At 36.9% G+C, this 16,111-nt stretch overlaps 1 protein-coding gene across 8 annotated transcripts in view; it reads right to left on the bottom strand.

Moving 5' to 3' along the window:
• Positions 1–16,111, bottom strand: part of PSPC1 (paraspeckle component 1) — a 57,832-nt gene that overhangs the window by 2,972 nt on the left and 38,749 nt on the right. For 4 of the 8 annotated variants that reach the window (XM_041487366.1, XM_041487365.1, XM_041487369.1 and 1 more), the window contains one exon: positions 1,126–1,230. In XM_041487366.1, the coding sequence (XP_041343300.1) occupies positions 1,144–1,230 (87 nt within the window). In that variant the 3' untranslated portion in view covers positions 1,126–1,143. Of the gene's footprint in view, positions 1–1,125; positions 1,231–4,053; positions 4,308–4,330; positions 6,583–16,111 lie in introns of those variants that run through there. The other 4 variants (XM_041487362.1, XM_041487367.1, XM_041487363.1 and 1 more) reach the window with 2 other exon arrangements.

Raw genomic sequence — 16,111 nt, 5'->3', positions numbered from 1 at the left:
AGTCTCCAGGTGACACAAAGCTGAGAGGAGTGGCTGCTAAGGCCATAGTGTCATGCCACCATCCTGTGATCCCTCGACAGGCTGGAGAAATGGGCTTCCAGGATCTCATGAAATTCAACAGAAGGAAATGCCAAATCCTGCACCTGGGGAGAAATAATCCCAGACACCAGGACAGGCTGGAGGCCAGCTGGCTGGAGTGCCCCTTTGCAGGTAAGGACATGGTGGCCCTAGTGAACACCAAGTCCAAGAACCTGGAGCAAAGAGTGCAACCTGACCACAAAGGCATCCAAATGGCATCCTGGAAAGATGCCAACACATGGAGAGAGATGATCATCTGGTCTGAACCCCTGCTATAGACAGGGACACCTTTTACATGTGATTACAAAACAGATAAATTGTTCTGGTCCTTTATATTTCCAGTTCTCTTACTTTTAACACAACTACAGAGACAGCTCTGAGTCCTTTTGGTAAGCCAAACAAACGCAGAAGAATTAACACAAGTTTTTCTTGCTTTACCAGTAGAACTTGCACATCTTGGTCAAATCCACCAGTGTTTAAATTTACTTTTACTTTTTAAACATAACTGGTATTTTGGAACTACCAGAACTATCGAACTTCGCTGCATAGAACTCCCTTTAAAACCTTGTTATCTGTCAGCCCCATTGAGATGCTGTCCACAGTCAGGGCAGATGGCACTACACAGCTGTGTGGCCCAGGCTTCCCAGAGTGCATGGACATCTCCTTCCAGACCACAGCCCTCTGATTAATGCCAAAGACTGTTCAGAATCAGTAACTACTGTGTTGGTTGTACAAACAATCAGGAGTCTGAATGCAATGTATCAGTAACATCCAGCAGCTCAGACATGGCATCATATTAATGTGGCACTATGATGGCACTATGGATGGCTGACCAGAGCTTGAGCTGACTGCCAGAGGCTGCGTGCATATGCTTGAAGTCCTTTAAAAACATAACACATGGCAGGAATTATGCCAGGAATTACATTATCTGAAATCAAGTATTAGTTGAAGTGTAGAAGCACAACTACATCAAATCACAAATCTGAACAAAAAGTGGGGTACTGATTTCAGTAACTGCTGGATATAGCCATATACCTTAATACGTACCTTGTACTAAAACCTGGTTTAGGATTCCCTTTTGTCTGCATAAGATAGCAGAAGGATTCTGCACAAGCCAGTCTTCATCTGCATTTTTAAGATTTTAATAGTAACCTAAAAAAATAAAGAGACAGTAAATAACTGACATTTCAAGCAAAAGGGAAAACACAGTAGCTTCTCTTTTCAAAAACCCATTATATATGGAGTAATAAATCATAATAAAACTTCCGATTACCAGAAAAAAATTCATTTATTCTCCACCCATTCTTACCACTTAGTTGTTTCTCCACAGATTATATTTAAATTTTTACTACCTCAGCAGTTAAACAACAGCTGTTCCAAGAACATTAACAAGTTCCTAGATTTTCATATTTCTGCTTGGAGTAGATTAACTGCAGTTCTTCTCCAAAGAGCCCCAAGACATTTCCCTTTGGAGGTTTTCTAAAACATACGTATTTCACGTGACAGAAGACATTCTAGGCCTGCCAAGGCACATGGCGAAAGTGGCATTTCATCCTTCTAATATTAGTGCCACTAAAATGATCAGGATCCCTGCACACAACACTGAGTCATTAGTGACACTTGAGAACTAACAGCTCTCACTGCATTCTCCTCCTCTTTCTGCAGCGTGTAGTTGTACAGACATTATTAATTAGGGGCAAAGTTATCTATCAAAATAATATACCTGAACTGAGCTGGAGTAAAAAACCATCTCACAACAGAACTGCATAATGTATCATTAAAATACAGTGTAATACTGCAAGCATTAGAAATTGATGCAAAAGTTTAGGACTGTAATTTTACTTTACAACTTCTGCAATCGATTTGCTTGTATTTGCAGTAAGTGGTATCCACCTTGCACAGCGTCTTCTCATAGAGTACACATGCAGAACAACTATCCAAAGTGTTTAAAATTCAACAGCTCCATGCCCCAGCCATTCAGGCTTAAAAAGAGCTCTCACCTGTAGACACATTCCCTCCTCCCAGAATTAAAATCGCCTCTCCTCCGTAAATGCCTCAGACTTAAAGTAAGACCTGAGCACTGCAATGTTTGACAGGCTTAGCATAATCCCTTACTCAGGCACAGAAATGTGTTGCAGAACCTGACAGCTCTAATGAAATATCTAGGGAGAAGACTGCCTGGAAAGGTCTCATTACAACAGCACAAAGGGGTGCAGAACTCCCCATACTCTCACGTAAAGACTTGTTAAAATTATTTTCCAACATCTTGAGGTCCTGTTTTGATGACCATAAAACTTAGCACACCCTGCAAAGTATTTATCATGGAAAGAATTCCTTTGGAAAGCCACACACAGGTTACACCTTTCAGGCTAGCTTCACTTTAGGAGCAGTCCCAAAAAGCAACTCAAGAAGTGACATACGTGTAAATTACAACACACAACCACATATATTTACAATAAAGGTAACATTTACCTTATCAGACACAGGTGAAAACAGGCTGAGACTTGCAGCTCAGAATAAATACAATTTTAAAGTTGGCATGATTTAATGTCTGAGTCCTATTAAATCAATTCTCCCATTTGGTTCCTTTTTATGTCCCCTCCCATGCCATGGTGAAACTTGCTGTCTATCAGATTTCAGAAGTTCAGTTATCTATTCTGTACCAGACATTCAGCAAGATAGATACTTTCTTTCTAAAGAGCAAATGACAGAGCACAGCCCACTAACCCTTTCTGTGTTGATACTACAATCATTTAGCAAGTCAAATGCAGTAATAGCTGTAGTGATGAACAGTCAGTCATAGGGAGCTGGCTGGAACCATCTCTGGACAAGTGTTAGTGTCCTGAGACATTACCTCAACATGGTGCAATTAATGTAGCTATTGATAGGTATGTACCCATCTAACAGGAAGGCTAACATTACGGATTGCACAGTTTTCAGTCTGTATTTTATTATTAAAAACTCCAATAATTACTTTCTCCCTTTCCCCCCCATCAAGAAAGCTAAAGCATCAAGGCCTAACAGAGTCTCTCCAGTTTCTGTAACTGACATTGAATATTACTTTCTCTTCCTTGGCCACCCAGATTTACTTAAGAGAAAGCAGTGAGCCATATTCTTGGCAACCAGTAGTGATATTAGTGACAAAGCTGTAGCCAAATAAATATTGCCTGTTTTTGATTACAGGCTCTAAAACCACCTAGTAAGATTGCTGGGAGTGTTAAAATGTCTATAGTTTTTACTAGGAATGTGCCTCTGCACGATTTATTCACAATTCTCCCTCTTCTAAGATCATTCCAACCTCTCTACCCTATATAAACTCTACTGTTTATGATTAGCAGTAATTACTTTGTAATTAATAGGGCTGAATGCATCCAAGCAGCCAGTGATGAAAAAAGTGATTTCTAAGAGTGAGCTGGAACACAAGAGAAAGTTGTTTTCCAAGTAAGAGACTGAATTTTCATTCATATGATAAAGCTCTTCTTTAAATTAAAGCTCAAAGCAGTATGGTAAGGAAAATGAATCTGAACTAGTCTAAAAGGCTAAGAGCATGATAAACATGCCTGTTCTGGAGAGAAGAGAGGCATCACACAGAGTGATACTGCGCATAAATTGTGCCATTATGAAGGAAAACTGAAACCCAACTCCTAAGCGCACCTATCTCATAGTCAGCTCAGCAGGATACCTCCAGCAGAGGCCGGCTGTGCGGGAGGAGCTCCAGGCTGCCGACGCCAATTCAGAGCAGGAACAGCTGTGACACTACAACACCAAAGGACACTGCACATTTACCTTGCACACACACAGATGCGTGGCAGCTTTGCTGGCTTGACTGACAGAACAGGTTTTGTGGTTTGGTTCAGGGTTTTTTTTGGTTTTCAATTTTTTTTAATTAATAGGATTTTTGGTGGCTGCTGTAACAAAGAGTAACAAAACCCCCCTAAGTTTCCCCCTTTATTTTAGGTCTACTTGAAAAATTACCTAGCAACACACAACAGCAGCACAGGTAAATTTTGACTTCCACTGAAGTGACCATATGGTATTTTGCACCAGCAGGCACAGGTATCATTTTGAGAGTAGCAGAACCACTATCCAGCACACAGAAAGAAGAATTCCAATGCCGAGCTGTTCTCAGGAAAACACACAACCCCGTGTGGCCACTTATTTGGGGTTTCCAAAGGGAACCCGAGATGATCCGCAGAGCTGTGTTCATGTTTGCATTTGTTCACGCTTACCTATCAAAAGGTAACAGATAACAATGTTGGCTGCTGACATACTAACAGAAGATACAGTGCTAGACATTCTTAAATGGTCAGGCAATCTTATCCTCCCTATTCTCTTAATTCTAACTAGTCTGGCCAAACCTGCTCATCTTAATTATGAGTAGTCCCTGCTGAGGACAATAAAACCATTAGAGACTAAAGTAATTGTTACCTGGCATCACTGCATAGCTGCCAGGGATTATAGGAGACACACTGCAACACAATTTTTCCAAATCTTGTATTTGTCAAATTCTCTTAATAAGTGCATATACTGGCAGAGGAGTAGAAGCAAGCAAGCAAGCATTTAAGGGGAAAAATTTACCAAATTGGAGCTAAAAGGAAAAATTAAGTTCCTAGAAACAAAAAGGAAAATACTACTTGAGCTAAGCCAACAAGGCATTCAATTTCCTTTGCAAGTTCATGAAAAATATTTTACATCCATTTCACAACTTTCAAGTTACAAGGTGTAGGGTACCTGAAGTTAGCATCTTACACAGAATGAGGAATGTGAATGCAGTAATATTCCTCTTCTGGGATCAGATTTCAAAAAAGAACAAATGGTGGCAGTTACTAGTGGCCAGGCAATGAACACATGCCAGTGACAATCTGCGATCAAGGGACATTTGTTTCTGTTTTGCTTGGATTGCAGATCTTCACCATATAGAAATTAGATGATTTCTTCAATATTTAGGGAATGATGAGCATGTCTGAAAGCATTTAAACAGAAGACACAAAAGTTTTCATCTGTACAGCTTCAGCAAGGTCTGAATTCAAAGATACTAAAATTTGTAAACACTTTGTAAAACTAATAAAATTGTTCATTTGCAAGCTATTACATTCCTAGATACAAGACACAATAGCATCAAGTGGGGTTTATATATATATATATATATGTATGTATGTATATACACACACATTATATTTTTTCCAAAATTTCGTGCATTGTGAGACAGTAGTCCAAGTCATTACGATAATCCTGTATGAAATAGCAATTAAGTCCTGTATTTTTTAATACAGCCCCTTCCTCTCTATGACACTCCCATTTCAAGTTGAGAAACCTGCAGCACCAGAATAGCTGGCTCATCACTGATTTTCATAATTACCCATTTTACAAATGTTGTCATTGAAGCAACAGAAATATCTTTCAATGTTTAGATTTTTACTTTCAATGACTGTGTTCATGCTGAGCAACTTGAAAAAATGTCCAAGTAATGGTGTTGTTTTCTCCATTCAGAACTCACATGACAGGTTACACAGATGTGAAGTCCTGAGCATTTTGTCATGAACAGCTAAAAAGTACAAAATTGTTGAAGGAACAAGAGAATAACCTTTAACCCTCATTATCTCTTTCACCTAGAAATAATGATGTATAGTTGTGACTTCACAAAGAAAACTTAAGAAACCTGACAGATGAAAAGCATCTGAAAATGCTGCACTTGGCACTGGAAGCTAGAGTTAAAATTCCACTAGATAGTTCTGCCAGGTTCTGGAAACTCTGAGGTCACCTATCAGAGAAACAGATTTAGAAAAGTCTGCTGTAAACAAGATATCATTAAACCAGCACAGCTAGCACAGAGTTAAGTAGGATCAGTACAGCTCTACTACTTTAACATAAGTCAGGATACCATTGTGCTACATACAATGCAAATATAAACTTATGCAAGGAGTTAAGAGAACCACTAAGATTTTAGAGATGTTTAAATAGGCATACTTCTCTTAAGACTCATTTTTTATTTCAAAAATACTTAAAATTGTTTTAAAGTCGCAAAAATGTTCATATGCAAAGCCTAAGAGACTTTCTCATATCTACTCTTAAGTTCTCATATCTTAGTTTTAAGATTACAGAAAATCAGCATAAGCTTTGTATTACATAAAAATTCTTATATATAATAGTAATAACCTCACTAATTTGAGGATGTTTTCTATCTTGCAAAACCTAAGGGGGAATCTAGTTTCACACAAAACTTCCTATACTGTGCATAGTCCAATTTTCTTTAACTAAAAAATAAAAACCAAAAGTATTCCTAAGGAATTGTCAAACTCACTAATACACAGCTTCTGAAGTGTTTGCAATTCTGCTTTACAGAACTTCGCACAATGCTCCCCATTCCCTCCTGTAAGGTTCCTTACCTGTCATTTTTGCAGCAGGTGCCAAGTTAGGCCAGTCTCCTAACCTCCTCTTCCAAAATAATGACAGCAGAACTGATTATCTTTGTGGGGCTAAAATCTCTGAAGCCGTAAGACTGTGCTGGGGGAAGGGCAGGGCAAGACGTGGTCACACAGTCTTTATTAACAACAACTCATTCACTCCAACAGCTTTCATCTTTGACACGCTTCATTTGAAAACATAAAATTTAACAACACTACCCAGTACATACATCTAAACTGAAATGAATCCTAGTAAGGAAAGATTCAAATATCTAAGCATGTAGTAGGGTTTCACTGTTAATTTATTCATATAAAGTCTAATAATTTCAAGTTTTGCTGAGATGACAGAATCATGGACATGTTAATATCAGAAGGGATCTCTAGAGATCATCTGGTCCAACTCCTCAGCTTAGGCAGGGCCACCTAGAGCCAGTGCCTAGGACTACATCCAGATGACTTGTGGCATCTCCAAGATTGGAGACTCCACAACCTCTCTGGGCAGCTTGTGCCAGTGTTTGGTCACCCCTCACAGTAAAAATGTTTCCTGATGATCAGAAATAACCCCCTGTGTTTCTGTGTGTACCCATTACCTCTGGTCCTGTCACAAGATCTGTGATTCTTTGTGCAATTGAGTAATTTCCTTCCTGCACTAACTCTACTGGTGACAACTTCCGTCACAGATTACTCTATAACAAATGCAGAATATCAACTTCTGGTTCCCACCATAATAAAATCATATTTGGTAGGAAACAGAAAATCTTACATTAGATTTTAAATACACAGGAAATGGAATCTGTATTTCAAGACAAAGACAACAAACAGCATTAATAAACTGCAGGGTATCCTGCAAATGTTCCACCCCGTATTGGTTATACTGACATAGACTTACCTGTTTCTGATAACACCCACAAAGCAATGTTGAATAAAGGAACCATTTCTCTATTTGCTACTCTCTGCCTGGCAAGCTGGGACTCAAACTTGGCTCTTTGTCCTTTCCTTGCACAACTGGACATATTGCTGATGCTGCACTGTCAGGATTTATTTCAGCTTTATAGTACCATAGAATGCTGTAAATTCTATGTACAGCATTCCTTATTTTAGGAGAAGTCACTACTACTTGCAAGAAAAAAGCTATTCTTCCTACCCAAAATGAAATAGCTTTCTAAGTTAATATCAAACACTTTTAAAAAGCTTTAAGCTCAGCTGTCATATGTAGAGCAAAGTGAACACCTACTAACTTGTGACAAAGAGGACTGAAAAGCACTATATTAAAATAATTTCAAGTCTGAATAACAGATTAGGCATCTTCGTGAGTGTTAGGAATACTATTAACCATTCCACCATATATCCCCCATAAAGTCACTCCAGTTGGTTACCATTTCCTCCAACTGAGAGCAAAGTAAAGGCCTCAGTGATGACATTCCTTTGCACAGGACTAGGCCAAGACCACAGTGTGAGAAGTGAGGAACTCCCTTTTGATATCATCTTATATACAAAGGCAGTAAATTGGCATCATATTCAAAACTAAATATTTTTAATCAAAGAGACTGATTGCTGGTACTGTTTTTCATCATAACTCATTCAGACTTCAAGATGCAAGCTTGCACTATAATTCTCACATTAAAAATACTAATTTACAAACAAGCTATCAGAATTATCTTGGGTGCCAAGTTTGTAAATATCAACACATTAATGAGAAAATGGTTATACACAGAGACTAAAACGCAAAAGCTGTTACTTCAGTTACCTGTTTGTGACTTTTGATGTACTCAAGTAAAAAACATCCATTCTAATACACTACAAACATTACTTGCAATGTCTTGAAAAAGAAACTCCACTTAAGCAAGCAGCAGCTTCTCCAAAGAAGTCTGCATTTCAAACTGAAGTTCTGCATCCTGATGCATCCATTTCTTCGAAAGATTAACAGAACATGTACTTGTTATCAGATTCATTCACACTACTTTTTACAGACCACCTTCAAAGCAGTTTGCTTTCCTATTCTGCTCAATATTGTTCTGGTCTTCTCATAACTTTACTTCCATCTTATTTAAAAACTTTTACACTTTCTTTCATTCTGGACTCTGCAAAATCTTGTATCTGATCAGCACCTGACTGATGAGTATGCCCTGACAGCGTATATTTATGCCTAAAGTTTGAAGGACTCTAGTTTACATCAGCTGTGAAAGCTAAAATAAATGCATATGTCCAAACAGTTTAAAGATGAACCTCAGAAAATGGAGGTAGAACAAAATCCAAGTATCTTTATTACCAACTTAGGGAATTAGAACAAAATCCAAAAGATTAATTTTCTGAAACACACCTGCAATTACTAAAGGAATTTGTCTCATTGACAGTACAAATGTAACTAGTTTGTATTTTCTGTATTTTCTTAAGTGTCTACTCAAACTTGCTCAGATCAATACCTTATTGAGAACACAACTTTCATTAATGAAAAGTAATACGTGGAAGTGCACTGTAATGACTGAACAGGTATAAACTAAGCTGACTGCAGCTGACAGGAGCAAATGGTGATTTAAGCACCTCATGATGGCACCACTCTCAACACACAACTGCGATGGCTAAGCAGAATTTGCTAAGCAGAAAAGATGACTTTGAAAAGCATCTGGGCAGCCCCACAACTGCGATGGCTGTCACTACCTGAGAGAATTTGCTAAGCAGAAAAGATGACTTTGAAAAGCATCTGGGCAGCCATAAATGAACTTCATTAACTGAGGCACATGAAGCAACTGCTGAAACAACCAAAGGCACTACCATATTCCAAGTCCTGGGAAGGCTGTGACAATCATACAGATGTACATATACCAACTCAGAAGACAAACTTGCCTAAGATGCTGACTCTTCAGCCATTCAGATTTATCACTGTGGCAAGATAACTAGTTCTTCAAAAACTTAAATCCTGATAATCCTGTTCTTGGTTTGTCACAATTAAGGATGACATTTTCCTGCCATAAGAGCAGGACCAGATTTGGCAGTACCTGTTTCCAAGCAGGAGCTCTCTAAACTTGTGACAGAAGTCCTCTACTGGGAGCACTGGTACTTAAGTTATACATATTTGAACTTCAGTCCTTTCCCAGGAAATTTTGTCCTGTATATTTAGCATTTCCCTGCATGCCATTAATTTCACCTCTATTCCTTGAAGGTTATGTAGTCAAGAAGTAAAGATACAAGAAAATACACCTAACTCCCCAATAACCTTACTCTTCTCAACTTAATAAAACACAGGCTTACAGAATTACTTTTTTAAATTAAAGCATGTATTTTATTTGAATGTTTACACTGAATTAGTTTTCTTTATAGCAGAACTCTGAAACAACATTTAAGAATTTTAGATTAAGTTTATAAGAGTCGTATTTTGGGTTTTTAATTCTATGGTAGTTCCCAAATTATTAAAAGCTGCAAAGTGAAAGATGAGAAAAGCCACATTTTCCTGCTCTTCCACAATAGTATCTCCCCCATCTGTAAAACCATGAAGAGCAGAGCACTTATCTACTTTTAATTTTCTGTATTAGTATTTGCACACATCTGTGAGTTCAGAAAGAGTAACTATCTATTAAGTTCTCATGTACTCTCTGCCACTTCATTATTGTGTAATTACACAAAAGAGAAATTATGAAATGAAATTAATCCAGAACAAAAATTTTTGCCCCCGTTAGAAAGAGACATAAATCCTTTTTAAAAGCACAACAGTTTAAGAATACATACATGATATACACTTAGAAAACACATATGAAGAGGTATGTAACAACTTGTCAAATCACAGAAAGAACTGGTTTTTACTGTGCATCTGACATCTTTCCCTTGCTTTAAACCATTTCCATCAAGTTTAGTGTTAGAACCCCCAAATAAAGTTTCATACAGCTCATATCTTCCACATCATCAGGAAAACATAAAGCCTTTTACAACAAAAGAAAACCTAAAGTAAAGAAAAGGAAACAAAATTCTAAAAGGAATGTATTAGGATAATCAGAGCGGGCCGGTGACAAGTATCAAATATCAAAAATTTGGCCCGATCCTACAGTCAGTATGTCACCTTACATCCTCACATCACTTCTAAAGCTTGACAGAAGCTTGCACAATTTTCAATATATTGTAGTTTAAGGTTAGAGTTAAGACACCATGTCCTCAGTGTCTAACCAGTAAATGATTTAGAGCTCAAGTAAGACCTCTAGTGAAATCGTTTTCCCACATGCTTTAAAGGTACATCATTTGGCTTCCTTCACACTGGACAGTTTTAAATATACATGACAGTTTAAAAAAAACAGTAGATTTTTAAGCAATCATATAAAGTAGATTCTACAATACCAGTTTTCCCACACATGACCTCAAAACCAAGCAACATACAAATAATCAATCCTTTACCCTCCTCCATATATATCTAGATTAAAACTTTCAAACCAGTATTTCTGTGATTACCACAGCAATAAAGCAGAAATGCAAGTTCAGCATCAAGGTTCTTGGCACCGAGTTTTAAGACATTGTTATGCTCAATATGTATCAGCTTTTATCCAACCAGTCTTAAAGGCACAGCAACATATCACCAGTAAACACCAACACTTGAAGCACCCTATTTCTGCTATTTATACTACATGCCATGATCTTCAGCAAAGAAAATGTGCCGAAACAAACCAATTCTATTTTTACAATTTAGCATTGAACTTAAAACTGGATGAAATATGATAAATTATATTTCTTTTTAAATCTTTGTAACAAATGGGCCCAATGTAAAGAGTAAAAAATGCATGTCCAGGAACATAATGGAACTGAAAACAAGAGTATGATTGCTTCACAAATCTGTGTTTCCTCCATCCCCACCGCACCCCCAGGGGACTGGCTAACTCAGTACTTAAAAAGTAGGAAACTCAAACAAATTATTTTTCCTTATGTGTAATACAACTTGGGGAGTTAAGAGTACTGTTCAGAGCAAACATCGAGACATTTGTGTTTAACTTACTGTCTTGTAAACACACTTAGGATTAAAACCAGACAGAAATTAAACTAAATTAAACATTATTCAAGGTTTTGTTTTTAACCTTGAATAATGATCCTTAAGTGTGCTGTAAGCAGGGAAAAGTCTAGAATAATCATGCAGAAAGTATACCAAGTGATTTTATTCTCCTGCGTCAGCTGTCATTTTAGAAACAGTAAGAAGCATCCAGGACTTCAATTTACTTTCTTAATAACCACTTTTTCATAACTTGCTACTTTTCCCCCACAAAAAGCAGAAAAAAGTGGGAAAACTTCCAGAACATCCAGAGTAAATACAAGTCAGAAAACAAGCTTATCAATGAAAAACCTTCCTAAACAAATTACATAATACTAAACAAATGCTCTGGTACTCCCCATCTATAGACAGTTCTATTCATCAGTGTGAATAATATATAAAACTACACAAGTGTGATGCACGAAAAATGTCAAACATGGATTAAGTGGTATTACAAAAACTAAACAAAAACATGGCAATAATAAACTGACACACAGCCTAAAATAATTTCAGACGTACAGCCATCCCTGCTGCCAAGTTGACAATTTTCACTTTCAAACCAGCAATTCAATAGATGACAATTCTTCCATACATTTTCTTTCAAAACTCTTGAACATTCAGTTTTTGAATTGCAGTAATTGCACTCTTCACACACCAAGGCAAAAACTTTATTTGTATGATTTGGCACAGCTCTGGTTCTGAAAATGTCAGATGTGGAACTGGTACTGGTGCAATGCTAAGTTCTAGAAGCACAATGTTCCACACTGAAACAAAACTGAAGATGAACTATTGTTTCATTATTACAGGTGTGTCTTCTGGGAAAAGCTTTTTATTTGAAGTTGATTAAAACTGCAGCTGTGGCTTACCTTTCACATGCTCTCTCCCTTAAAAGCAGAACATAATATAGGGAACAACACAGGGCTATCATGTCAAAGGATGAAGAATGTTAGCATTTTAAAAGACCATTTCTCCCATCTTTGTAATGGCAGTTTTTATATTTTCTTCCAAGAGAAAGTACATATGAATAGTCTTCCTTCTTTTTAAAGCAACTGTGTATATCATCTCTCCTGGAGAAATCATGGAGAACACTATTTTCCATTTTTTTACTGGCTTGCATGTAACCTTCTTGGTAACTGCAGAAAGTGAACAGACAGATCAAGCTCACATAAAATTTGTTTTAGCATTTTAGTGGACATTTTTTTTCTTCACAGCTTGAAACACTCACCCTCTTGGCCCAACTATCATAAAGAATGTAACCATAACCATGTTATTCAGACATCTAAAGCCCTCAACACACTTCTTACCCGTTTGTTCTAGGCTATGTATTTCTTCCAAACTCACTTAATGAGAGTATTTATTGAACTACTTTCTGTGTCTGCAGCACAAATTACCCTATGTATGCACAGGTATGAAGAGTCTTGCTCTACTGCTCCTTCTTGCTTTTCTTTCCTTCCACACTGAAATGAGCAGAACCGATAATTCTCACTGAGTCTCCTTTACCTGGGTCTCCTGCTCACAGCCTGGGGACACAGAGGGAGCAGGACCAAGCAGTAAGGAGGGCAAAAGGCATCTACTGGATTATTTTAAATATGCACACAAATATCTCAAATTCCCACTAGCATACAAATATTTTAAACATTTGTAAGCAGCCTGGAAGATCAATTCAGCTGGCAGGTCAAAGACTGCGTTCTACACTACTGCAATAGCTGTTTTTTTCATGTAATTTTACACTATATAAAAATATTGACAACTCAGTAACAATAAATAAATTTAGTAGAATAAATCCTTTTATAACAAATAACGAATAGTAATGGAACTTTTTCTTTAAAAAGAGCAACACTTTAAAATGACCAGAACATCAAGTGCCAACAGGCAAAAAAATTACAGAAAACTGTTTTGGTTTTTACATCTTTTTGTATTTATTTTCTTTTCCACCTTGATTAAGTATATGTGGTTATTTAAAGTGGGAAAACACATTGTGCTTGGGGTTGGGCTGTACACCGAGGTATTTAGGGTTTGGGGATTTCTTTGGGAGAGGTGTTTTGTTTTGTAGGATATTTGTATTTTTTTCTTTCTTTCTTTAGCTGATAATAAAATTTGTTTCCCTGTCACAGAAAAAAGTTCATTACAGTGAATTAAGGCAAAAATATTAATGAAAATACCTAAATCCCATCCCATCACTACTAATAGATATGCAGTATTTCATTTTCCTTTACCATGGTCTTCTGTTTGGTGCTTCTCTGTCTATGATGCACTCAGGTTTAAGACTGGATTCTCACTGGCTTGATGAGAGGCTAACAACCTTGAAATCAGCTGTTACATACTTACATGGTGTGTGTACACTGTATACAGTTGCTGTATTCAGCCACAAAATGAAGTCCTACACATCAACTTCATAAAAACAACACAGAAGAGATATATCCAACTGCAGTGATCCCACCCTACAACCCAAGAATTTAAAAATATTTTTAAAACATTAATTCATTTTGGTTTTTCTGCTATTCTTTGGCCATCTGCACAAAACTAAATTCAGTTCAAAAAATCCAAGACATGAATGTAACTGATATTTCCACCTCTTCTATTAAAAATTAGTTGGTTTGTGGTTTTCATGTAGAACAAGACTTAAAAGTTATTTCTGTGAATCTGCTGTAGATATAAAATTAAACCACACTTTTCTTTACGTTTTATTTTATTACGTTACTTTATTCCCTCTCTCCCATTTTATTTTTCAATTTACATACAGGACCCTCCACACTTATTCCTGTTCAAGGATCTACGCAGTTTTTACTTAAAGTCAAGAACAGTATCTTTATTCTCACTGCCATTCTTTCAAGTCAAGCACTTAACGTCCCGCATACAATTAGCATGTAATTCAATCAAATTATACAGCTATGCTGTACTCTACAGAAATTGAGACATAAAAGCACACTAGTAAATCTAGGAACAATGGAAGCTCTAGACAAATCATTCACCCAAACAAATGGAAAAACTTTATCCAAATGTGTATGTAGTAACACAGTCCAGTTCCTTTTGAATCCCATACCTCTTGTTATGAGCATTTTATTCTCCACCCAAGGGATCACATACAAATCACTTGAATTTTTACCCACGTTTACAAAGTTGCTTTTTTTCTTTCAATGTGATTTGGGTGTATAATAATCTTTACATTAGAGCAGAAGGTTTTTTTAATAGTTTTACCTGTAAGTATGCTGTGCTTATCTCTGAATAGTTGTCCGAATAGCTCCTTCAATTAGTAAAAAAGCGCTGCCATTCCAACCAGAAGAAACTTCTCACACTGCTTTTAAAAGTCAGGCTGAGGTCATTAATAAGGATGCCTCCAAATTTCACTTACATTAACTTTCAGAATATCTTAAGGAAGTTCAAGATGGAAAAGACCTATTAAAATCTATCCCACTGAATATGAACACATTGAGGGTTTGTTTCCATGCATTTAAAAACATCAAAAGTACTGTTTTCATGAAAATTTCATGTTCAGTTTATTTATTCTACAAGTAATATTTTAGACAATTTTATAACTAGCTTCAGTATTTCATGGATTACTGTGAAAACACACCTGAAATGCCTACAGCTAAGATTTTTAAAATACTTCATGGGGAAGCACCCAAAACTATCAACAAAACACTAAACGGGTGAGATTGCTAAAACTACTTTACAGTATATTTGGAAAGGTAACAAAAGGTAACATAAAACCAACGGAATGGGAAAAATGATATCTGACACTAGTTATTCCAAATTTTTAGTCAATCCTTTTATTGTTACTAAGTTCTTACATTTCAGTAAGTGAATTTTTAAGAAAGCAAATGCTTTCAGGTTACTACAGTTCAACATTTGCCACCAAATTAGCACTGAATGCCAATAATCTAAAGTAGTAATGTCTAGCCTCTGCATTTCTCATAGGACATACTCACTCCCTCCTTACCCCTGATGAGTCAGGAAAGTTTGAGCTGATATTCCCTCATGGCAGGAGTGAACTAACAGCCCATGGAAAGCACCAAACTCCATCTTAATAACAGCACGGTGCCCATATTAATAATTTGAGGGCTCCTGAGAAGACAATTAAGATTGCATTGGAAGTATGCACTCTCTGAAGTCCCCCACTCCTGGCCACAAGCACAAGCTAAGAAAAGATGCTGCGTGCAGACTCAAACTACCCGTGGATATGCAACACTTCAAGTCTCAGGAGTGGGATTTAGAACCCCTTCGCATCTATAGTCCAACACAAACTGACTCTAGTTGCTACCCTGCATTCTGTACTAATTTAGTTGTTCAATTATGCTTTAGTTTGACTTAGGAAGGGAAAAATCATGATCCAACTTCTTATAAAAAATAGATAAATTAGGAAGTACACAAAAAATTTGTTTCTGCAACATACTTAAGTAAAATGAACTTCATGCCACCAGAGCACACCAGACAATTGCTGAACATCTCACCTCCGATCATATTTTCTCCCTTCAAAAAGGCCTACGGGGTTTTGGTTTTAATTTGAGAATCTACCTTTAGATTGGTTATTTTAGCATTTTTGAGCCAAGTTATCTCAAGGTAGATTGCAACTGTTTAGCAAGACACAGTTCATAAATGTCACTGTGTTTGTGTTTACTACCTTTCA

The sequence above is a fragment of the Pyrgilauda ruficollis genome, unplaced genomic scaffold (genome assembly GCF_017590135.1).
Source record: "Pyrgilauda ruficollis isolate IOZ18807 unplaced genomic scaffold, ASM1759013v1 scaffold8, whole genome shotgun sequence".
NCBI classification, from domain to species: Eukaryota; Metazoa; Chordata; class Aves; order Passeriformes; family Passeridae; genus Pyrgilauda; species Pyrgilauda ruficollis.
This window is presented reverse-complemented; position numbering and strand designations above follow the sequence as displayed.